General features: G+C 42.9%; 1 protein-coding gene across 1 annotated transcript in view; it reads left to right on the top strand.

Moving 5' to 3' along the window:
* The first annotated feature begins 11783 nt into the window (after positions 1–11783).
* Positions 11784–26094, top strand: part of NAV2 (neuron navigator 2) — a 233111-nt gene continuing 218800 nt past the window's right edge. Inside the window, exon 1 of the mRNA XM_050711116.1 lies at positions 11784–12740. Within this exon, the coding sequence (XP_050567073.1) occupies positions 12483–12740 (258 nt within the window). The 5' untranslated portion in view covers positions 11784–12482. The remainder of the gene's footprint in view (positions 12741–26094) is intronic.

Below are 26094 nucleotides of genomic sequence, written 5' to 3'. Positions count from 1 at the left end.
GGCTTTACAATTCATAAAAAGAAAACGAAGAAATACATTTCCAAAGCAGCAACTAATTGTACTTGTTTCTATTTCGGGAAGCCCAGCTGGAGGCGTTTGCCAAGCTGTCAGACCAGCTTGCCTACGTTCACAGGGGAGTTCTGCGGCAGCATGCGTGCCTTTGACTTCCAGTGCCACAGCTCTCCTCCGGTACAAAGCTCTTTTCTGGGCTGATCGGGTCTGTCTTGCTCTGTTCTAACTCTGAAGTCCAAGTGCGTAGGTGTTGGGCAGCTCGTGTGCTGGCTGCACGTGCCCGGCCGCTTAAGGGCTGCCCTCGGAGCCGAGCGGCTCGCTCCCCTTGCGGTGCTGCTGGCGAGGTGCTGGGGATGGCACGGAGCACGTCAGCGTTGCCAAGACCACTGCAATTAAATTGTTGCGGTGATAGAGAAAGCCATCTGCTATTTGTTCCCCCTGCCTGCTCGCTATTCGGAAAGCCGGTGCCAGACATTGCTGGCAAGGCCGGCTGACTGGGTGCCAGGCTGTCATGTGGAGAAGGCCTGGCTGCTGCTCAGCCTGGGTCAGGGGCTTGGTGCCCCGTCTGCAGGTGACATTGTGCTTATGTGTGGAAAAGGCTTGGCTGTCACTTCATCGAGGGAAGTTGCAGCAAAGGGTGCGATGGTAGCTGGAGCGTGCCTTCTACAGCTGGTGTCTTTGCGCTGCTGGGTGGCGATCCTAGCTGAGCTGATAAAACGTCCTCGCTCTCTTTGGATGTATGGCCATCAGAGTTGGTCTTGTGCCTGCTCCGTCCCTGGAGATAGAGAGGCTTGGGCGATGTAGCCCGGCATCGCTGTCAGGTGGTGACCTCAGGGCTGCCGCTGTGGCTGCGGTGCCGTGAGGGTCAGAGGGGGCCTGCATCCCCTTTGTGCTCGGCTGGTCTTCAGAGGGTGCAGCACCGGGATGTGGCGGGTGCGCTGCGTGCGGGTCTGACAGCTTCCTTGGAGGCAAGTCATGACTGGGAACCTTCTCTGGCAGAGTGTAAAGTCCTTTGGCACACATCAAATTCCTTAAGCAACAAGAAAACGCTCTAAAAGAATACTATATTAATACTATATACTCTAAAAGAATACAATATTAAGGAGCTAAAGTTTACAAAATGTGAGAAGAGGTCCTAGGTAACTGTGCTTTTTACATTTGTGACATAGTCTTTTTGTCAATGTGACACAGTTTTTAATGGTATGGTCATGTACCGTTTTTTCCTACATTGGCCATATACAGCAGGGAGTTAGTAAGTAGCTGTTTAACAGTATGCTTTATTCAAAAAGAGCAATATTTCAGACTCAAATCTCTATTTACTGTACTTTACTAAATCCTTCTCTAAAAACACAATTCATAAATTCATACTTTTATTTTTTTTATTCCTCATCCACTATGGATTTTTCCTTTGCGGTTTTTCAGTAAGTAGTGTTGATCAGTATAATACCTAAATACTATATCAGCATGAATGTAAATTCACTTCACCTCTGGATGGGATCAATAGATTTTGGAGATGGTGTTATCTCTGTTATGTAGATAAGAGACCAAAACACTGGGAAAGTGAAAACAAGACTAACATTGTCCTTAAAATATAAACCTCATTTAGGGGCATATGCTGTATACTGTTGAATAGGTTCAGAGCTTTCAGACCCTAATACTGTCTTTTTTTTTTTTTTTATACCTGGATGTTCATCTCAGTCCTGTTCCCATCGTTGGCTCTGTCTCTACTCTTCAAAGTTCAAAATAATGATGGTGTTAATATGTATTATGTACACACACACCCCTGATATGTGACCATCCCCTGGTGAGGTTTGGTGTCTGCTTCGAGCAGCGGGAGTGGTGCTGGCACAGTGCTGCCCGTCCCAGAACACACAGTGTGTCTGAGCAGCAAGTGCTAGTGGTGGGCCTACGTTGATGGATTCTCACTGATCTTTGTAAAGCAGGTTAAAGCTTTGGTATTTGCGAGTGCTCTAATTTTTAGACAATATGCTAATTACTCTTTTGAATTGGAAATGCCTGTTCAGCACAGTGCAAGAGAAATCGGGATTGACTTTTTGATGCTGTGTCGCAAACAGTGTTGAACCTTTTCCTGTTTATGTAGAAATGCTGTTATGGTTTTCCTAAGCCAAATTAGCCATCGCCACATTTTTATTCCGCTCACAATACACGTGTGTGTGCACGCATGCATATGCATACGCGGTTGTAATCTTCTTATTGTTGTGCTCACAGCGATACTGTCCAGAAGAATTTTTTTCCTAACATCAGAGTGGAGAGATGATGATGATTGTAGAAGTGGATGCAGCTGTCTGAAAATGAAAAATAAAAGACAAAATAGAAACAGAAATATTTTGCATCTGTGGGGAGGAGAAAAAAAAGTAATTAGCCAAGCATAGATAAATTGGTTTATGATGAAAGCCCCGAAATGGTGGCACAAAATGTTCCAAAAGGTTTTCTGTACGATGACACTTGTGTTCAAGGTTTCACCCTAGGGATTCTCTGACAAAATTGAGGATTTCTGGCATGGTAGAGCAATAGGGGAGTTAATGTCTGAAATAGGAAGTCATCTCACTTTCAGAAATGAACATTGCTATTTCAGTTTTTAATTCTGATAATTAGCAGTAACAGTTCATCCTCAAATTGTTCCTCTAACATTAGGTGGTCCAGAATTGCGTGACTTAATATGACATTTTATCCTGTCTGGAAGAAGACAGGAACAGCTAACCGCTATTAATTGCGCAAGCTATTTACTGCAAAGAAAATTTGGTTTTCTATTTATATACATACAGATCAGTGCTTCAGCTTCTGTGAAGTGATGCGCTTCAAAGACTTTAACATTTAACACTGATTTCTGTTACTGAAAGTCTGTCTCAACCTATACTTCATGTCTATTTAGCCAGGTTGCTTCTCTTGCTCCCCAGCGTGTTAGTAACGTGTTCCTCAGTGACATGCAATGTCTCTAAGTTCTCCTTGCCTCTTAAGTGAATGTGTCAACCTCCTTGGGTGTGCTTTCTGGCATCTTGCTGCATTCTCCTTGGCCCTTCTGGTGGCCACTGATCTGTGGAAGACGCTTCTGTGTTTCTTATCTTATGTTTGGCCAGCTATCGACCCTGTCTTTGCAGATGAAGTCAGGAAACCTTAAGAGTGTTATTGAGAATGCAAATGAGCTTATTGAGATGTCCTGGTCCTGCTGTTTACACAGATGTTATACCCTAGGGTAAAAACATTGCATCGTAGTTTGCATTTCATGTTGAAATCACTGTTATTGCAGGCCAAGATGCTGTTCACATCGTTCAGTGTCTTTCTAAGAGATGTGAGAGCAGAACTGAAAGAAAAATCACACCTAAACATGTGCTGTGGTTTCCTTCCTACAATTTTGTCTGCTGGTAGCTTCTGCTTCTGGATCTCCTGCCTAAGCATGTTCTGGTGGACCAAGTTAGTGTTTACAGCTGATGTCCATTTGAGCCTCTTCCAATGGATCCAGATGTCTTTTATTTTGTTTTGTTCGAGAAATAGAGGGATATTTCAGATGAGAAGGGCCCTGAGGAGGCCTCCAGTCCAACTTCCTGCTCAAAGCAGGGTCAGCCATGAGATCAGACCGCACTACTCAGGGCTTTTTCCAGGTGGGTCTTGAAAACATCCAAGAACAGTCACAAGCGCGCTGTGGGCTAGGTGTGTCCCTGCCTGGTTGTCCTCACAGTGGCCAAGTTTCTCCTTATACCCAGCCTGAACGTCTTGTTGCAGCTTATGCCAGTAGTCCCCTGGCCTCCTGTCAAGCACTGTAGCGTAAAACCTGGCTCTGGAAGCTCCCCGGGGCTGCTGCAACGTACCCTGAAGCCATCTCTTTTCCCGGCTGAAGAAGGCCCTTCCTCAGCTTCCCCTCACAAGGCAGGTGCTCCAGGTCAGCCATCCTGCTGGCCCTCTGCTGAACTCCCTCCAGTTGGTGCAGACGGGTGGACAAGGAGTGGTTTCTTGGAATTAAAATCGGTGCTGATTCACTTGCAGTTGTCTGCTTGCCACCGTGCTGCCCGTCTGGATGTTTCTCTGAGGTCTGTTAACACTGATCCAAAGAGAAGGACATTGTGTGGCTCCATATTGGTTCTTGTTTGAGAGTAGATGTATGTGCTTTGTGGGGGGTGACAAGGTTGAATAGGTGGATGCCCGATGATGTTTTTCTAAAGAGACTAACAGTGAGTGAGCTATGGAGACATGGAGCTGGTTATGACGAAGGTTGCTGCTCTGGCATCTTGAAGAATCAGTGGAAGTCCCGAAGTCTGGAGGTATAATTGAAGGTGAAACAGATGTTAGATGTGTATCAGAGCTTCATTGTGGATCACTGTCTACAAAAGCTGGTATTTAGCCTGTTATTTTCCAGATGATATTTTTTTTTAACATGCTGAGGGAGCAGATGTGCTTATTGTATCCTCCTCCTTTAAGTCATTTTGGGCAGTTAAACAGATGGATGCATTTTGAAATCCAGTAACATCTCTTTCAGCATCTGTAACGTCGTTGTTCCCTGTGCCAAGCAGGGTACAAGCGACCAGAGCATCTGATGAGCACTTTGCCTGTGACAAGCTGCCCTGTTTGCCAAAAGCCAACGATACACTCGTGTTGTGACAGGGACGATTGGATTCTACTGCTTTCACAGCGCCACGACTTGAGTTTTGCTGCTGGAATAGGCAAAGCTTGTATTAATTCTAGTACAGGAGGTGACTGTGTCTCTGGAATGCAGGAAATCATTCCATCAATTGAATTCCATCTATCTGAAAAGAAGGCTGCATATTACTTATTATATGATAAGCTTCAGCCAGATCTTCTTTGGGGGTGATACAGTGTGCTAGGCCTGTGTGGGGTTTCGACACTGGCACCTTTGCAAAATATTCCAAACACTCTGCGTAGCATTATTAGAAATCACGTGATGAGATGTTTAAGGTAAATGCAATGCCATCAGGTCTTTATACTGTAGATCTAAACAGTGTAAGTTGAATAAAAAATCACAGGTAAAATTCAGGGTGACAGGAAACCTTAGGATAGAATAATATCCTGTCACTTACCACAAAAAGTTAAATATTGAAATATCAAGTCTGTTTAAGGCAACAAACGTCATGAATCATTATTACTTCCTTTGTTGTGTTATGAAACCAAAATAGGAAAAACATTACAACACTCAGTGACTTTTTGGATGTGATATTTGGGTGACTGATATTGCAAAAGCTTGGAAAAATCGCTGTTAAAACAGTAGGAGGGGCAGTTATCAGTTTGCTAATGGGAGAACCAAGGAAATGCCAGGATGTTTGAGAAGGGAAACTTGGTCTTGCCATGCATGAGGATGCTTGGTGGTCTTATAACACTTCAGGCTTGAGAATTCAGTATGAGACTAGAAGGCAGAAAGAGTAATTGTTTCCTGTACATTTCCTTGCAAAGTGATTTTTGAAATTTTCTGGTTTTAAACTGAGTGTGATGTTTGGTGTTTGTTTATATTTATATATTTAAATAATATATATGTTATATATATATATATTTTTTCAATATAAACCAAATTGGTACTTTCTGTTTATCCACAGTTTATGGTAGTCTTCCTCAAACCGCCTTGCAATGGATTATCACACTGGAGATGGAGGTGTCAAATTATTATTACGGCGATTGTTACGTTGTGCAAGTTGATTTTCAAGAATGGTCATGGCTGCTGGGCTTAAGGTTGACCTCAGTTATGGTTGTGTGAATTTGAAGAAGTTTCACTGAAATTTCCGACTTAAAAATTTCAGTAGGGCCACTGACCCCCACTTTTACCTTCTGAGGATGTGCTTGGATTTTGTCTTATCATTAAATCAGGACAAATCTTTCTTTGAAGGAGCTGTGGAGGTTGGCAGCATTCATACTGGGGCTTCGTATTAAGTGCTTTCAGTGTTTCCTTTTATATCATTATGAACTGTCCAGGTTGTTATATATATTCTGCTAACACATTCAGAAAAAGCTGGAGTTCATAGCACTGCAATTAATCATTATGACATTGTGTGGTGCATTGCAGGTGACCTCCAGCAAAGCACTGCTCCCAAGTGGTTGCCTTGTGGGAACGCTCACTTTTTTTGGCTTCCAGTGGCTGCCTGCAGACTGGAGAGGCCTGGGCACCAAATTCGGTTGTGAAGTGTACTTGGCAAAGCCTGCAAGTGCAGGACGATGTTTGTGTTCCTCTGATACCCAGCTGGCAGTTGGTGAGCATGGCAAGCACAACTTCCACGGCTCCAGAGCTGCACTGTACGTCATCAACCGAACTGCGTGCCTGGGCTCAGTAAGCAAGGGGGCTGTTCTGATACAAATTTTGTTGGTAATGTGTACCAACGGCCAAGGAGATAACGTGAATATAGGATAGGATTGGAACAGCAATTTAAGTAAGATTTGATTAGTACTTAACATTTTGATGTTAAATTCTGACATTGGCTGTAGTAAAACTATTTTGATTTAGAGCTCTCTGATTTAGAGCTTTATGACTGTCAGTATTTTGTTTGAATGGTCATCATTTGGTGTTCAGAAAACAGCTGAAGTTGCTTGATGGTAATTTGGCCAGTTTATGTTTGTTCAAAACTGCTAATGTGGGATAAATTTATGGCAGCTTAGGCTAGGTTGGAATGCCTAAGCAGATCCAGTTGTTGAAATAAAGCCTTTTCTTCTGCTCTGCTTCTCAGATGGTTTCTGCCTACCTTCAGGCTATGACCACTCTTGCAGATGATGGAGTGGGTGTGTTTGAAATGTGCCGGTAAGGGACAGCAAGGTTCAGAAGGCCTAATGGTGTGAGATTGTCAGCTGATGGTGTGAGATAGCCAGCTTGTAACTCCAGGATTTTTCTTCCCTCGCACTTCTCGAGAAGACAGGGAATATAACAGCACATGGAAGAGAGTTTTTTTTGTTTTTTTTTTAGCTCATCTTCATATTTCACCTTAACTTGATGATTCTTACCACTGAAGCGCATTCGTGGTACTTGGATTATCACCACCTTCCTTCTGTGATGTGCTCATTAGTGTGATTCTAGTCACAGATGCTTTCTTAGCTTTTCCACGTACATGAAGCTATGGACAATGTCAAATCAGGCATAAAATAATATAGGAGCTGGTACTGTTAACCTAGAGGAAACAAAGGACACGTGAATAGATTAAGAATACCCAGATGCACATCTCTGTTGGGAGGATGGTATTTGTGAGAATCCTCTTAAAACGGTATTGAAATATTTATCCCAGGTGCTGTTAGTGGCATGGGAAGATGTTTATTCTTATGATCACAGATGTTAAGAGATAGTGAATCAAGGTGACCTGTAGGTTGTCATGACAAAGCTAGGCTGATAGGATCATAAAATCTATGCATTATGCACTGTGTGTTACACAGTGGTCACTGCTGTGACTACAGTATAGTCAGACAAGGTCTTACAATATACATCTAAAACTTACGGCATTGCAGAAAGCATTACTTGAAACAAGCTCTTGCATCCCAAATCCCTTCCACTCCTGTTCTTGCTGAGTTTAAGTCTCAGGAATTTACTTAAAGTCAGAAGGAGGGGCCTTTCCAAAGCCAGTCACAGCAACTCTGTTAGGATATCTGTCTCCAACCAGCTGAGGCCAATTTTACTAGATTCTGAGAAAGTGAGATGGCTACAGGTCCAAAAACAACTGCAGCAAAATGAAATCGAAGAAGCAGCTCAGTGTTGTTGCATTTGCTCAAACAGTAGAAAATTATGTAGCTTTTGAGTAAAGCACTACCAGAGTTATCTTTATGTAAAATGCTGGTCATGTAATCCAATGATAAATACATGATGAAATTAAAAAAAAAAAAAAGTCTGGAAACAGGTAGACAAATTATTTCAGCGTGGTTGTGATGCCAGCTCCTACAATTCATGCTTATGTTACAAAAACATTAAATGTTCTGCTACAGAAACAGTACTAAATAGAACATTTTTCAGAAGATGCTCATTTAAAATGGTGCCATTTTGTGTCACCATGTGAAAGTTCCGCCTGCATCACTGATGTTGCGAGTGAAACTGTATATGCGTCTTCTAAAAATGCACCAAGGGTGTTTCTTGTCCAGATGGAATTTACCTTGTGTATTTGTTAAAGCATGACACTGTTATAAAATGAGGTGGAATTAAACCCAGAGTGAATTAGAAACATGTCGGGATTACAAAAGGGATTTTAGATCAGAATTAGTGTAATACAGACGAGATTTTTGTGAAAAGAACTGGGAACAGAACCAAGGTTTTCTCCTTTGCTCTATATAAAGAACTCACATGTACAGATTATAATTGCTGTGGTGAGAGGATGCCAAATTATATAATGCCTCTACCACTATTGCTGTTTTCAACCTCAAGAGTTCCTCTTTTGGGAACACAACCAAAAAAAAAAAAAAAAAAGAGCAGCTTGATCACATTTTTACCTTTATGGTTCTTCCATTAAATGGTAACATAAATCTGCAGACCGGATCGGGCTTTCACATATCCGATACTGTGGTCAGTGACAACGGATGGATTTGAATGTGCAAAATGCCTGCAGTGCCAAAAATAGGTCCATATTTATTCCTGTCATAACTTCACTGAAGTTAATGGAGTTGAGCCAAGGCTGAATATGCCCACAGTCTATAGGACAGCTGGCCTTCTGGCAGGATTTGTTTGACAAAAATGCTTTTGTAAGAACAATTATGTCTTCTGATATTGACGGTATATATGGTGACATTTCAGGAACATTCATGTGGATTGAAAATGAAGGTTTCAGATGCATCTACGATGCCTAAAAGACAAGGAAAGCACTGATAAAGGTATTTGCAAGCAAGAAGTGAGTGTAGTTCCATCAGCAGTTCTGGACTACCAGCCCACTTAATGAGGTTTTCTAATTGTAATAATAATTCTCCATATTTTGTTCACTAACACTAATGTAACTTTGGGCTTCATTGAGGATAGATCTTGAGCACAATTTGAAGGGAAGGTCTGATTCTCTCATCCTTTGCTACATTTGGCGAAGTTGTTCATTTTACTTGCAATATCCACGTGCAATCCATATAGGCATTTTCTTTCCACTTGGGTTCAGTTGTTAATTGATAGTGTCTGAGCAATGAAGGCTCCCTCGATGGTTTTAGCTTTCCAGAAACATTTGTCTCATTTGTCCAGATTCAAGAGCAGTCAAACCTGGCTTTTTTTCTGTTTACTTGTTTTGTTTTGGGCAATGTGTTGACTTGCCTACAAGCTCTTGAACTACAAACTATTCAAAGAGCTTCTACTGAAGTACTGAGCTGCTTAGTAACATTTTTAGAATATTAAGCCAGTTCTTGACACCAGCCTTGGCACCTCAGATGGTGCTAAGTAGCCGCAGCTTGACTCCTGAGCAAAGGCATTTCCCAAGCTTAAAAATCAGTCTTAGAAGCCAAGTCAAGTCACTACTTCTTTGTTTATTTTATTTATTTATTTATTTTCTCCCAGGGAAGTAAAATGCTTGATAAACAAGCATATTTTTTTCCTTCCACATGCCCCCAGTCAGGGAGCAGGGTGGATGCTTACTGGACCTCAGGCAGATAAGGGAGAATGTTGTGGCTATTCAAGCAAAAATACTCATCATCTTAGAGCTGCAGGGGAATGTTCTCCTAGTTAGTGGCTCATCTGACATTTGTGGCAGGAAAGAGTGAAGCTCTTGCTTTTTAATATTGCTTACTCTAAAAGCTAAGATACAGAAATGTGGGTGATTTTCCAAAACTGGGAAAGGGAAAACTGGCTGGGCTTTTTAAAGAGGATAAGGAAGATAGGTTTCCGGATCCCATTGACTGTCCAGAAAAAAAAAGTAGTTTCTTCCACAAATGCTAGCCGTAAAAACGGGTAAAAGTAATTATTAAGAGAAAAATGATGATTAGTCACTTGCAAAGATGGACCAAATTAGCGTTGTCCATCTTTGTAGATCTAGGCAGTATGTGACCTGTTAACGGTTTATGGCCTCACATTATAGGTGTGTTGCCACTGGATGTATCTCATTATCAGATCATCTCATTCAATAATTATTAAAGCAGCAATTGGAAGAATCATTTCATTTTACTCAAATTAACTATGTATCTGTCTTGGTATACTGTAACCTAGCCAGTTTCCTAAGATGAAAACAGAACAACAAAACCTGGCAAGTTCTGTGCATCTGGGATTGGTGGCCTGAACCTAATAAAATGTGTAAGTGAAGAACAGAAAATAAAGCTGTCAATTAGATCTTCTAATAGCTTTTAAACTTCACTGTATTTTATTACAGGCCTAAAATTAGCCTTGTTTTCAGCCTTGGATCTTTTTCAAGCTTTTCGTACTTGAGCCCAATCTTCTTTTTAGTTAGAAAGGCTGAGTTTTCAGCACTAAGCAATGGAAATGGTATCATAGCATTTTACACATTTCTGTTCCCATAACTACCAGTCCTTTTGTATGGTAAATCTGACTTTCTTTGTCAAGTTGTTGGGCTTTGAAATTTTCTATACAGTTGTGCCTAAGCAGATGCTGTGCGCTGTTTTTATGGCAGGGAGGTAAACATTGGAAGATCACTCTGAATGAGGTGGATCAATAGAGATGTGCAATTTCCAGTCTGAGATTAGTGGAATAAGAGCTAGAATGGACACACAGTTACTCATAAAAATATTTTTTTTTAAAAAATTACCCTCTTAGAGTTAATACAAAGCTGCCTGCGGGGCTGGTAGATACATATTTTCAGATGTGCTGAATATCCCAAGAGCAATACAATGCCTAGTTAACGTGGGAACTGTGTGTGTGCTGTGGGAGCTTGAATTAGGTGACCAGGACGCGATGCTAAGTGCGAGACATGGCAGACAGTGGTGGCGGTTTGTCCAGGCTTTGTTTTTGGGTTTAAGTCATCTAGTTAGTGTGAGACAGCTAAAAACAAAACCCCAAAATGCCTAATGTCTTCTGAAGCTGTTTTTTGTGTTAATGGAGAAAGGACTTTTTAACACTGAAATGCTGAGGCAGGATAGTAATTTAACAAGAGTGTAACTTAACACACGTTCTGACTCTCATTTCCAGTTCTGCCACTTACTCCCTCTGCAACCTTGGCTGAGTCATTTCAGATGACGTCCCCAGAAGGATGCAGGGATGTGGGGACTCATCGGATATCCAGTTGAGCTTTCTCAATCCTAAAACGCTCTCCTAGTCTTGTTGCCTAATCCTAGAGCCCTCTACACCCTGGAACCACCACAGGTTTTGGTCTGAACCAGCCCAAGATGGAACAACCTGCCCTTGCACCTTGAAGGCATGTGGGGTGCCACATGGGTGGGAGCGCTCTGTGGGGCCTGAGCCTTGGGGCTGTGGGGCAGCCGTCGGGCCACGGGCTGCCCCGAGACCCTTCAGGAGGGTTGTGGGTGCTGCTGTGGGGACCCTCCTCGGCCACCGGCCCCCTCACAGAGGCTGAGGGGAACGAGGGGCTGAGGGCAGGCCTGGGGCCTCACAGGGCTGCCATCCCCTCAGCGGGAGACTCCCGGAGCCCTCGGGGCGCTCAGTCAGCCCCGGGGCTTTTTGTTTGAGGGCGCTGTAGCCCGAAGGGCTCCGAAGCCGCCGGCCGCAGCCCCCCGCCCGGCGCGGCCAAGGCCCCTCCTCCGGCGGGGATTTGGCTCCCGCTCCCGCCGGCAGCGCCGCCCCGGCTCCCCGGGGCTGCCGGAGCCCGGCCGTGCCTCAGCCGGGGCCGGCCACAGCCCGAGGCAGAGCGCAGCGGGTGCGGGCAGCGCCAGGGCGGGCGCCTAACATGAGGCGGCGGCCGCTCCCCCCCCTCCCCGGCAGCTGAGCGTGTGCGCTCCGGGTTTTCCCGAGCGGCACACGGGGATCCGGGGAATTTTGCCACCGCGGGCGTGTTTCGGTAGTCGACGTTGCCGCCGCCGGACGGTTTCTCCTTCAGCTCCGGAGTCGCTGTCCTGTGGGCAGATATTAAGGCTTTAAGAGGCTTGACTCGGTAAGGCTCGCATCCAAGGGCATCAGTCATTAACGCGCTGAGCTGCATCTGCTTCTTGGCTAAGACCGGAGAAAGACATCTTAAGCTGGAAATCCTGCCCGCTCGCCCTGCGCTGCTGCCGGCGGGGCAGCACACGCAGCAGCAGGTTCCTGGGGGGCTCGGGGATGCAGTGACGGGGAAACGGAGCACAAGTCTGCTGCTGCTGCTGCCAGGGGGAAAACCCGGCCGGAGAAACGAAGGAGCGAGCTAAACAGCAGCAGAAATAGGAAGGAGGACAGTGGCGAAGAACTGAGAATAAATTCAGAGGAAACAGGTGGAAGGCTGGCACAAAGCTGCGAGATATTTTAGGCTGAAAGATTTTTTTTTTTTTTTTTAATTCTGAGCTGGTTTTGGAGATCCCTGCAGTCAACCAGGCTGCTCTAGTATAGCAGCTTTCCAACTGTGCCCTTTTCTCTCTCCCTGCCTGCTGTCTCCACCGTTGCTGCTGCTGACAGAAACGTGTTAGGAAAGCAGAAAGAGAAAATGCCAGCCATCCTGGTAGCCTCCAAAATGAAATCGGGACTACCTAAACCCGTCCACAGCGCTGCTCCGATCCTGCACGTCCCGACGGCCAGGACCATCCCACAACCCTGTTACCTGAAGTTTGGGAACAAGGTGGAGGTGACGAAGCCATCGTATTCCAGCCAGATTCCTCTCAAGTCTCCTAACGGACAAGAAAATGCAGGAGACGGACTCCCACCAAGGAAGAGTAGCTCGGTAGAAAATGGATTTGACACACAGGTTAGAAAGCGCCGAAGGCTGGGGAGGTGTATGTGAGAATGGATTCACACGTTGAATGCATGCAGCAGGTTTTATGAGGTGGACAGTGGTGTGAGCAGCAGCGGGGGGGTGCATGTGTAATAACATCTGTCTGCAGTGGTGGGGTGTTTTCTATTCCACATAGTGTGGCATCTCTTACCAAGGGATGATTTTGTAATTTCACTACCCTGGTGGGGTTGACACTGGGGTTGTGAGGGATGGTGCTGTGTGTGCTCTTGCTCTGCGTTGCCTCATGTACTGGTTTTGCCTGCACTGGGGGGTTTGTGGCAGGGAGATGGCAGGGATGCTGTTTCTGGGGTGCGCTCTTTGTGTTTGTTCTGTAGGTGCTGATTGCGATGGCTGGGTTCTGTGGCTGCAATGTGGAAAGACTGCTGGTTGTCATGAACATATATTGTATTTGGTTGTGGTCACACAGCGTTAGCTGTGTGAACGTTTGGTGTTTGCAGTTTTGTGGGGAGCGAAAGGGAGGCAGTGCTTAATGCTCGGTTACAATACAAGTGTCATTCACAGTGCAGCTAAATTAAATAGCTTACATACGAGAGGGATATTCAAGTGGAATTGTCTGTTTTAATGCTATGTGTGTGTGACATCACAGGTGCAGCCTCTTACCAATTTGCATTTTTTAGAAAACATCCATGTTGTAGTGAAATCTATTGTTTTTACAGATGCTGCTCCTGCATAGGGAGGAGAAACGTACATTCTTCAGCTCGGTTCCTTTTTTGTCAGCATAGTAACGTTTTCAGCATGGCTCAGGCTGCCTTGTGCTGCCGATACCCCAGTGTGCTCAGCAGCAGCATGAGCCATTCGTGTGCTAGTGTACTACGGCATGAGCAAAGCGGATGGACGGTCTGCAGCAGCAAGCAGAATCGATTAGCATCTTACAGAGATTGCTGGGTAGTAGCATGGTGAATTTTGGAAATAGACGTATATGTTACAGGCTTCTTCTACGGGCATCTCAGGCCAGGAGAAGGTGGTGCTTCCACTGTACCGGATTGGGAAATGATGATGGATACATCTCTCCTTTTCTCTGCTTTCTTTTCCTTCCTCAGGGAATAATGAGTCATCCCTGCCATCTAGACTTTGAAATCTGTGGCCCCGTAACCCTGTTCTCTTCAGGAAAGCATGACTACTGACTGGGCGTGTTTGGCCCCATGCCCTGAATTTTAGGATATGCTGCACTTTGTTTGCTGGTAGCCAGAATGACATATCAGGCCGGTGAGGCTGGGCTAGCATGTCTGTAGCAGCTCCTCGGGGACCAAGAGTAGAAAAAGGAGACAGACAAGTATTGGTGTCAGGGTGGTGGCAGCAGACAGACTGACCTGTGCATCACATCATGTTCTTAAGAGGGAAACAAATGCTATTTTTCCCTTGTGCTAGTGTCTGTCCTTGTAATTATGAAATGTCAGCAAAATCTCATTATATGCTGTGCTCTCTGATGTACCTTGGTTTCTGCATAGAAATTTACATTCCTGCAAAAGTGATTGTTATTGAAAAATATTTTCTGATCTTACGTTATAACCAGAGAGTTCCTGCCAGAGTGGTAGCTGTTGGCAGCAGAAAGGAGAATAGAATAGCAAGTTGTTTTTAACCCTTATTATACAGATGTAGTACAAAACCCCATTTGTACATTCTGATGATGAAAGGGTCTTCAAGCTCGTTTATTGTATTTAAACAGGAAGAGATTGATGCAAAAGAAATGTCAGATAATTTTGAGCTTTAATAACTTCAGTAGTGGGAGAAATCCTAGGCTTTGTCATGCTCAGTAACCTCATTTGGGTATAAGTCTTAGCGGGTGACCAGCACCTTTTAAGGTGTGAACGAGTGAGGTTTGTTTTACTATCCATTATCGTGGGTAAACACAGTCCTCTTATGTTATTCTTATTGATTCAACCTTGGTTCCTCTACCCACATCAGCATGCAGGGTTTTGCCATTCAAGGCAGTGATCTGGGACATCGGTTTATATCTAAAGGGAGATCTTTCCAGATCAGTTATATGAAGGGTACTGTTCTTTTCTTTTTCCTCCCTTCCCCTGTGAAGGAGTGGGAGGAGGAATGGGATAGAGAGACAGCTGCCAGGTGGCGTATTGGTAGCAGAAGCATTTTTATCCCAGGAAACCTTCAGCTATATTCAGGTGTAGAAGTGTTTTCTGACAATAAACTATGCGAGATTTAGTCTTAAACACCACACTAGGACTAAATATCTCGAATATGTATGTGCTACAGGGTGATCATCTGCTTCTTTGGCTATTTTAAGCACTATATATGGCCCTCGCCATTTTACTGTGCAGGCACCTGGCATTCTCTTTCCCCTGCCAGGGAGAGAATTCACATTCTTCCCATGGCATTTATAGTTTAGATCCAGAAAATGGACTGATGCTGAGTGTTTTGGCACCTCTCTTCTGGTGATCTGGGTCCCCACGGGGGTTTGCAGCCCACCAGGAATGACAGAGTATCTTCCTGTGTGGGTGGAGGACGAGTTGCAAAGAGGTTCTGACACTTGGATCAAAAACCTAGGACAAGAAGTAAAAATGACTGAAATCAGCGTGTCTCGTGCTGTATTCCTTGTGGGGGCTGAACTTGGAATTTGCATCCCCAAACTTTCTCTTAGAGTTAGAGGCATAGGCTGCTGCTATCAAAAGCCAAGGTGGCATCAGACAACTTTCAACGCAACTGGAAGAGAAGCATTGCTTTGATATAACTGCTGAGTGGTTAGAGTATTTGTTCAAGAGAGTAGGATATCTGAGTTCAGCTTCTATTTCAACATGAAGGATTTCAGACTTCTATTATGTCTCTGGAGAGTTTAATAATCGCCAAGCCACAGGATGTTCTGGGAGTATTTAAGGGAGTTTCTCTTAATCCTGTTGAAGTCAGTCTGCTGTGCACTACATAATTAAAAATTCACGGACAAAATAAGGACAGAGAGCAACTCATTTGACCTAATGTTTAGGTCGTCTGCTTACAGATGATCAGACGGATGGTACAGAGCGATATCTTCATGCATATGTATGAATCTTTCTCCCCCGACGTGGTTGTATATGTACTTCCACACTGAATTCATGTTTGCCTTTTTCCTTGCACTTACTGCACTGATGTATTCTAGAAAAGAGGCTGTGTCTAGTGCATAGACTAGAAGTCACAACGTGAAGGTACTAGATCCTGTTCTAACACTGTTGTTGGATGATTCAAGCCACTTGAACACCAGTGCTAGGTCCGTCAGCTTTTCAGTGCCAGACTGTACTCATTTGGATCTCAATTCTTCAAAAAACATGGGCGCTGCGTGTAGTGTTCATTAAAACATTCATTTAAAAAAAATGCCGAAAATCAAGCTATCCTACTTGGGAAAGTAGGATATCAGTGAGAACTTCTTTATGTTTTGCTGTGTGGTTATTTGTCTTTTTTTTTTTTTTTGAACCTTCTTGTTACGGTTTTACATGTGTAAGCTGAATTTTGTAGTAACTGGAAATTTTGTGCCTTAAGGCCATATAAGGGCAATGGGTTATTTAAAATGCTGTGCAATTTATAAAAAGCATTCTTCAGTGCGTTTCAGAGGCACTTTCCAAAGAAAGGTCTGAGGGTTTTAGCATCAAGCCCATTGTAAATGCTAGTCTGAAATCTTAGGTCAATGAATCATGGCAGTATCGTTTGTATTTTATTGTTACTGATATACACGCTCCATTCATTTTTCCATATTAAACTCCCTGTGTTGTGCACAACAGTATTCTACTGTTGCACTCGTGCTTATTTCATCTAATTTGAAAACAGCGCCAATAAATTATACCCATGTTTAGAGAGCATTGTTTTGGAAATATTTAACTTTGTTACCAGAGAAACTTCTGTCAAATAGATAGTAAGATAGCAATCTCTCATATACGACGTGGTATTTATTAGTTATTCTGAAAAAGTCATATGTATTTGGCTACTAAATTTGCATTAATTGTGTAAGGCCAAAGTCATTGCCAATTAGAAGTCTTTGGCCACGGTAAAATTGTTTGTGCAGGGTGCAAGAAGGAAGAGGCTGTTGCAAGAACACAGCCTGTTGCCACGTTATTGTGAAAGCCACTGGAGGAGATCATGGATTTAATTACCGTGTTTATTGCTGTTGTGTTGTATACTTCAGCTGCTTTATTTTTGTTCTCTGCAGAACCTAAAAAGCAGTTACTGTTTGGGTCTTCAGTAACTGCAGTAGTCCTATAACCACCGGCACATTACAAAGTCATTGGTCCTCCGTTTCCACTCTAGCACCTCGGGTCACTGTGGACAGGCATCAGTCTGACCTGCTATTGAAGCGTGTCTTCAGCCATCACCTGAAGCAACCCGCTCGGGTACACGGTTGTCCTTAACGTTTGTTGGGGAGGGGTGGCAGTGGCATTGCAGATACCGAACGTGCACTTCTCTGGCTGCGAGTTGGGCAGCTCGCTTGTCCCTTCCTTGGTAGATGTGGAAGATAGGTGCTCACTAGGGGTTGGCATGTTCTCCCTCGCTTTTCTCTTTCTCTGCTCAAGACAAGTGTAATTCTTTTAGCCGTTTCTCTCAGGATTTCTAGAACTCTTACAACTATTCATGCTCTCTGCTGAACCCAGTTCAGTAGAGGTCAGTAGAAGTTGCCTAAATCTTTTATAAAAAATCCTGTTCAAACTGAACACTTCATTCTGCTTCATTATAGCTAAGTGCAGCAGGTATCATTTTTTCTATCCTACACTTGAGTTTTCAGTTGATAGAGATTTTTAAAAAGATGTAGTTTATTTTTAATTTTTGGCAACAGATCCACCCTGTTGACTCATATTTTTTTATGATTCACTGTGGCATGATATCATTGCCTGCAATAAAACTACCTCGCTCAGATAGCTCCCATTTTCTATTTTTACACTACATTTTTCTCTTAGTGATATTATTCCATTCACACTGCTTTCCCAATTTGTTAAAAACATTTTGAGTTCTAGGTATATCTCCCAAACTGTTTGGAACACCCATCCAGGTTAGAAATGTCCCTGGGTTTTTCTGACTACTTCTTCTGTTCTCCAAGTCAATGACAATATGGAATGGTAAAGATGGTCCCTTGCAGATCCTTGTGAAAATCTACCTGGTAGCCATTCCCAGCTTGATAGTACACTACCAGAAAATTTCAGAGAGTGTTTCAGTCAGTTGTGTGCTGCCTTGGAGTAGTCTAGCTACTCACAAATGGATTATTTAATGGGTTGTGCCAGTGTTTTCCATACTTCAAATCTAGGCTGACATCAACTGGTTCATGAGCCACGTGTGACTTGCGATCTATAAGCTATCAGTTAGCCCTCTCCGCCTCACTGTCCCCATTCCCATGCCGTTGGCAATCCAGAGGAATTTGTATAGTTCAGATACTAGTAATTACTTTTCTAAAATTTAATTATTTTTATTAAAAGCAGTTTTATACCTCTGTATCAACTTCTTGCTAATCTGAGGCTTCACGGGGAGAAAGATTTAAAAAAAAATAGCAGAAAAATTATGCCCTCATTTCTCACATGCATTAGCCATTTCTTATTCATGATGTTGGGCTTTGTAGTTTTAGTATAGAGCTGTCTTCAGAAGGGGTAGAAATCCTGTGAGTCTTAATCTGGTTCTAGTTGAAAATCAGATGTACATAGACTGCTCTCAGTGCTGTTATGCAAGCTGCCTCAGTGGTGGAATTGGGTCTCACCAACACTGCTGTGCTAATTATAAAAGAAATGTTGACAAATGTAGTTAGTAATACTGATAACCATAAAAGATGACTTTGCTTTGTTGGAGGAAGCCAAATGAAGTCACGTTTAGGATGTGTGCAAAGAAGTTACTGAAGAGTTGGAAAAATCTAAGAAAAGGCATAGATTTAGGCTAGCAAAATCTATAACCGCAAAATTAATTTTAAGTTAGTATTAATTTTAATGAGCTCGCTTATGTAATGGTAGTTATGTCCTTAATTATATTCTTCCAGAAGATTGCTGTATCAGCAGTCTGGGTCTCTTAAGTAGCCAAATCCTTCTATTTATGATTATAATGGTTTTGATTATTATTTTATAGGTACATAGTGTTATATATTAAATTGGAAGGTGTTTGTTCCAAATGAAATGTTATCAGAGAACAAACGAGGTAACAAGTTATAAAGTGTTCTATTGTGATTATTAATATGGAGTTTTCAGTAATTTGTCATTTAATTTGAAGAATTACCTTCTTCAAATGCCCTGCATTTGAACAAAAGATGTAAGGTTGCTCTACAAACTCAAGAGGTTATTTCATCATTGTTTTTTCATTCTGAGTCTGCAAAGGGTCACTTGGGTTCTGAGTGCCATTCAGCTTTTAATTGTGACTGGATAACGAGTGAAAATGTTTTTTGCTCTGTTATTGGTTTAAGACAGTTCTTCAGAAAAAAGAGCATTTGTTCGTCATTTTACGTTCCTACCCAAGCTCGGTACCTTGCTGTGGACTTGCCCAAAACAGCATTTCCAAAGCTATGTGTTGGTGACCTTGTGCTGCTGTTGAATTCAATCAAGTTTTCATTGTCCAAGGTGAGTGGTTTTGAAACATCCATTTAATATGACCTTTTTCCTGCTTTTGAGTTTTATGCTGTTTCTCTGATTACCGCAAATAGGTAGTATCTAAGGGGGCTTCCCAACTTTAATATACTTACCTTAAAAGCACTCTCTAGAGGTAGGGATATGGTTCTTACTTTGTAAATGAACGGCTAAGGTACAAAGAGACTTACCCAAGGTCATAGTGTCTGCTGTGCTATAGAAAATTACTAGCTCGTCCCCTGACTATTAGATTATCTTTCTCCTTTGCTACTACTTGTTATTCAATGCAAAATGCTTATGCGTACGGTGTCCAAGAGTTCTCCCTCTGTCCTTGAAACTTCTAGCTTATTCCATAAGTTATATTACTTCAGTGAGCATTTTCAACTTTGTCCCTGATTTAAGAAGTATTGCTCTGTAGAAGTATTGCGTGTATTGCTCCGATGCTTTATGCATGGCAGTAACCAAGTAGATACTTCGGTCCCGCTGTCCTCTAACCAGTAACAAGTTCCTTTTTCCTCTTGCTCTCCTTCTCCCTGCCTTTCTTTGTATCCTCAGCTGCACTGGCGAATTTCTCTGGCAGCTTACAGAGTTTGGCTTTTACCTTTCCTCCATTGTTTGTCTCTTCTTTGATGTATGGTTTGTGTTTTAATTTTTTTAGACACTAAATCTCTGCTGGAGGTTTGTTTGAACTGAAGTTTGCGCCAACAGAAATGCATTGAGTCTTTCTAGCTGTCCAACTGCTAGCTGGTATATCTAATTTGTTAATGTTCAAATATGGATAAAATCCTTTTAATTTAATAAGCAAGTGTAAAATGGGGAAACTAAAAGAAGCATTTCTGTGTATGGTAGGCCTAGTATAGACAGTACTTTTAGCTGTACGAGTGGTCTTAGTAACTGAAAACCTCACTGGCATACTTCATGGAGCTCATCGTAAAGTCTTGTTCTTCAGTCTTCTACAAAATGCTCTCATCAGAAGGTCTGTTAAATAAAATGAATCTTTCTCAAGGATAAGTACCGAAAACTACCAAACAGAAAGAAACAATGATGAGATGAACACCACCTATGCTCTTTACAAATTCCAGTCGATATTTGGAATATCCAAATTATATGTGGTTTTGTTTGTTGTTTTGTTTGTTTTTAATCTAGAGGCTATTTGAAAAGAAAGCCTTTATTTTATTAAGATGGGAAGGGTGGATTTCATTTTTGGTTTGGGAAATCTGGGGGTTGGTTTTGGCTCTGTGATTTCCTTTGAAGAGTCCTTTGAGAAACTTTGTCTACTCCGGAACTTCAGTTTCCATATTATCTCACCCCTGGATTTACATCTCAGTTTAATTTGTAGAGTAGTTCAATGCTTTTAGCCTACGCGTCACTTTTTCCTACCAAAGCAGAAGAAATTAAGGAGGTATTTAAATTAATAATTACTTTGGTTGAACTTCCTAAACTTGCAATACAAAAGAAATTTAAGTATTGTTTTAGAAGATATGGTTTTGAATAAATTGACAGTTGGGCCTGCAATGGAAGAATTTTTATCTCCTTCCATTTTTTTTTCTCATTTGCTTTCTGTTTATTTAAGCTATGGGGCTAAATTTTATATTTTGATTCTGGTATAAATCAAGAGATGCTCTTTAAATTTACCCCATTGATTTCATTTGCTCTTCCTTGGAGCAAACTGTAGAATCTCAACCGTAATTCAGATTCGTTCCCCTGAGAAATCTACCTGACTAAAAATACCCTGGTTGAGTATTATTTTTAGAAACAGTTATATTTGAAGTATATAAATGGTCAGATTTTATGTGTATTATTAGACATGAACTGTTGGTACATTTTGTAACAGGAGGCTGCTGGTTTTCCATTCACCAAGAACTGGAATTCAGTCAAACACTTGGCACTTACTTGTATGTCTCTAATTTTATCTGTAAATTGTTCTTTCTGAAATAGTTTGTGGAAACATTCTCAGTTTATTCAGTTTTGCAAATCACAGGCATGGAAATAATTGCTAAAACCTATAATAAATAAACCGTTTATTAAAGTAAATAATTGAAAAAACAGGTTGCTTCTTATTTTAAATCAGGCTGAGATCCGGACTTTTGCTGTGATTCCACCTTTTTTTTTTCCTCTTGAAAGTATTTTTAGGTGTGTTATCCTTGGATTATTTTTCATTTTACTTTTGGGTTATTTTAGAATTGGAAGCAATGTGTGGGAAAACAATAAACGAAAGGAAAAAATATCTAACCTCTGGGTTTCGAGATAGGCTTTTACTAGGACTTTTGCCCCTGTGCTTGTTCAGTTTTGGACTGTAATAGCATCCTGTTTTGGACTGTAATGGCATCAGGTTTGCCACTGTTTCTGTGCCCCACTTGGGGTACGAACAGGTTCTTGGCTCTGGTGGTCCCAGGCATCCCCGCGGCACGTACCATGAAGCCTGCGTGGAGGAACCCGGTTGTACCCAGCTGGACTTCCACACAAAGTGTGTTTGGTAGAACAAAATGAATACCCCGGAGGGGTTTCATGTTGCTGATTAGGCCTGTGTGGTGACGTCTGGTGGTACATGTGGATGCTGAGATGTTTTTACGCTTGGGTATCTGAAAACAGGGATTTAGAAGCTGCTCCCTTTCTCTTTTGCTGTGTCCACTTGAGCCGCTCACTGTTGGAAATTACAGGTAACGGTAGTACTGGTAAGCTAGATGCTGCTTTTCTATGACAGTTTTTAAGAGTGTAACAGATATCTTTCTGTGTCATGTCTATTTTGGCCGTTTCTCAGGTTATGACACTAATTACAAGGAAGTCATTTCTAATCAACTTGTACAAGTGGCCTAGCAGATTTGCTTCCTCCAGCAGATGCAGCTATCAGGTGTAATATCCTAAATTAAAGGAGATGTAAAGATTCATGTCATGTTTTTCAGAGTCAGAAACCCTCCTTAGACAACATAGCACGATTCAAAGTTTTACTTTCGTAGATTTCATCTAAGAACAGTATCTGGACGTGTGTGTCCAAGGTTAAAAGTCCTGGAACAGATGTTGAGGACACCTTTGCATCTGCAAAGGTCAGTGCACAATTTTGATTATTGCTGGTGGAGACAGTAATTAATGGATTAGTCTGGTAAGACAAATTTGATTCAGTTACAAATTATCCTTCCTTTCAAAGAGCCTTACAGACATTTAAGTCTTCAAAACTAATTTTTAAAATGTCATCTGTGTTACAAGATCAAGTGTGCGTAGGCTGTTTGAAGCAAGAGCTTAAAAATGGGTTGTTCTTTTTGCTCCGTAACCGCGGGTCAGGCTGCTTTTCAGAATGGGCATACGTATTCCAGGCTCATCTGTGGCTTTATTGGGATGGATTATTTTGGGAAAGATTATTTTCCGCATTGCTATGTCTTACTCCTCCGAGATGCCCGGGGAGGGAGCGCATGGGGATCTGGTCATGCCGGGTAACACGGGAGCAGAGCGGAGCGCTGCCAGGGCTGGCTGGCTGGCTGGTGCCCGTCCTCCTGCAGCTGGGAAGGGCAGGAGGAAGGCCTCCGACTTGAGGGCTGTACGAGGCCAGGGGGATTCTGAGGAACTCGCTCTAATTTACTGCACAAAACCACTTTCTGCTTTTCAAGAGGGAAGAGCAGCGGTTGCCTAGGAGGCCGTTTCTAAGCAGTTAGATAGAAACTTCCCTCTGCGGCAAACACGATTTTCCTTTTCGTAGCTTTCAATAGGTAGCCTTTTGGCTTTTTACCTGGTAGGCTGAGGATGACATGGAGTGGCTTGGTGTTGCAGGATTTAATACTTAGACTCCAAAACCCTCATAAGGGGCAAAAACATTTGAAAGAGGATCTGCTTGTGAGTCAGAAGTAAAATTCTATGCAAGGAAATGCAAGTAGAACTCCATGATGGAAGCCTCTGCCACGAGTGAGACCGACACAGATCTCCTCCTCTGCCCGCAGCTGCTTGTCCCTGTAGCACCAGGCGATGGGGAGTGCTGTGAATATTAAGTCAAATTTGGAGGTGCGGTGCCTTTCTGCGAGATGTCTGCCTTGCCTTCCCCCAGCCGAGCTGTGGGAGGTACCCACAGCAGAGGTGAGCCCTGTGGGGACCCAGCCGGCCCCAGGCCACGAGGGGACCCCAGGCTGGCCCTGTGTGTGGCTGCCTTTGGGCGATGGAGTAGGTGCTGAAGGGCAGGTAAGGGGAACCAAGTCTGTCTGCTGTGTCCCATCCTTGCCAGCAGCTACCCAAGCCTCAGGTGCAGGGGGATGAGCGAGGGTCCCGCGGGGGGCTTGGGGCTGCCTCTGCCATGGGTTGCTTTGGTCGTCCTAGGGAAGATGTTCCTCTCAGGGGTGCTTTCCAGCTGGAAGGCTGGTGGTGAGAGTTGGAGGACCAGCCCTGTTGGAGGTGAGGTTAGTGTGCACACACAGTGTGGTGCAGTGGCATGCGAGATGCCCACAGGTCTCCACCAGTGGTCTGTTTTGTTGGGTTGGTTAGTGAGGCATCTGTACCTAATTTTTAACAGAGAAATCATTCCCAGCTTCTCTTTGTTGAACAGGTTACTTGCAGCTGTGGGCACTTGGAAAAGAAAAAAAGTAAAAACCAACCAAAAAAAGGCATAGGAAAGAGTCAGAAATCAAAAAGCTCCTAGAATGCTCAATAGCAGATTCTTCACTCTCCTGCACAGAATTTCACATTTGTGCTGAAGTGTCACCTCTGGGCCCCAGCAACACGAGCTAGATACAACCTAGCCAGCCCTCTTTGTCACCTCCAGAGCTCTCCGGGATTCAGCAGGTTTGCACTGGGCCGTTTTCTTCGTAGTCTGAGCAATGGCCGTCGGCATGAGGCGTTGTGCTGGGGACTGATTCCTCCCCTGGCTCCCCGTGGGCTGTTGCATCAGCAGTAGCAAGATGATGGATCGTCAGGTCCACTCTGTGCTTATTATGCAGCATTAAGCAAAGAGAGATCTGAACGTTCAGTGGTCTGCTGGCAAATCATGTAATTCTAGGTAATTCTGCGGTGGTTCTTAGCAGCTTTGATATATATGCATTTTCAACAAATGAAAGCCTTAGGCATTTTGTGCACATTTCAGTCCTGTAACAATACCTGTGGTGGGAGGAGGAATCTCTTTTATATCAGCTTGTGAATAGCTGCAGAATCACCAAGTGCCGTTCCCCTCCCTCCTCCTTTCTCTTCTGACAGCAGCTGAAATGGCAGGGCTCGGTTTGGCCAGTCCTCTGCATCATTTATAGCGATGCTATTAAATGCTGGACTGAAATGGATGGTAGCTAGGCTAATTTGCATGATTTAAAATGCCAGCTCGGTTTAATGTAGAGCAGCTGGTATATACTTAACTCCTCCAAGAGAAAACTTAATACCAGCAGATCGCGTTATCCAGGGCTACACTGTGTTTATTTATTTATTTTCCTGTCTCTTGCTCCATTGTTTCCCACGACACTTGTAGAGATCTTCTATGCTTTGCTGGGAAGGGCTTGGCATTTTATTCATATTTCTGTATGTCACAGAGCTCACAAAGGAAGTAATTGGTCCTGCCGTGCGACAGATACTACTAGTTGCAGCTTCCGAGCATCCACTCACACTGACCTTAGCAGATAGGACTCTAAATTAAGATGTGACATGATGAGGGATGGTGAGATTAGTTGGAAGAGGGACAGGTGTAGAGGCCTGGATTACATGGATTACCCACATACTCAATTTCTTAGGGTTAAATTTCAAGGTTGAAAATGGTTAAATCCACAATTACGGAATTAGGACGTGCCATTGCTCTGGGGTTGAGCAGGCAGCCAGAGTCATCTTGTGACGGAAGGAAGGAAGAGTTGGAGGATCAAAGAATTCTTACGCTATCCTGAAATAATTAGCACATACTCAGTGAGAGGATGGAGGGAGCGTAATCTTTTAATACCAACCCTTCTCAAAATTGACCTTGTCACAGGCAGATCCTGCTTCTCACAGATGAGCAGATGTGTGATAGTGTCATTCTTACTGTGTCAGAAATACTGGCACGGTATTTCGTTGTCTGCCAAAACTTTCTTACCTTTCCATACGCCATGGGCCTCTCACGTGCTAAAGAGCTCTGAGCAGGCATTTGAACAAGATGTGAGGCACTGTGCAGTGAAGCTGGGCTTTACAAAGTCAAAGCTCTGTTAAAGAGGTTACAGTGGAGCTTTCTCTTCCCCTGGAAATTTTTTATTCTCTTGAGCCGTGAATTCAGCTGAGGTTTCTAATGGAACAGTATATTCAATTTTCTAATGGAACAGTATATGCTGATTTTCAATTTTGAAGACCCTTATTAATTTAATATAAAAGTCATGAGGCTAGAGAGGAAATGTATCTGTTCATTTCTTTTGAGGTAGAAATCCTTCAGTATTATATCTCAAGTTCCAGTATTTCTATTACCCTTTTTAAACCTTTGCACTAAAAGATAGCACAAACTTATTCAGTTGATGTCAATGCTGCATTTAGTGTATAGGCCACGACAGTCGTGCCTGCGCAAAGAAAGGTCAAGTCTTCCTGAATGATCATTGGTTACTGTCTTTTTTTTGCTGTGAAAGTAAACCCTCTGTGAAGATGACTTCCTATAATCCTCTTCCATGAATGTAGACAAGTTAAATTACCTTTAGTGAAGAAATATTTCATTTCTTCACCTCGTGTTGTCTGTGTGTAAGATCATTACCATGCCTGCATGCTGGGGAAGATTATAGGCCTGTACTGTACAGTCATATTATTCGTGCTGTGGTTTATTTACACACTCTGCATATATATAATAACCAGGAGAACTAAGGGAAAATTATATTCAACCCAGTTGA

The sequence above is a fragment of the Cygnus atratus genome, chromosome 5 (genome assembly GCF_013377495.2).
Source record: "Cygnus atratus isolate AKBS03 ecotype Queensland, Australia chromosome 5, CAtr_DNAZoo_HiC_assembly, whole genome shotgun sequence".
NCBI lineage: Eukaryota > Metazoa > Chordata > Aves > Anseriformes > Anatidae > Cygnus > Cygnus atratus.
Note: the sequence above shows the minus strand (reverse complement) of the source record. Positions and strands in the feature narration are given on the sequence as shown.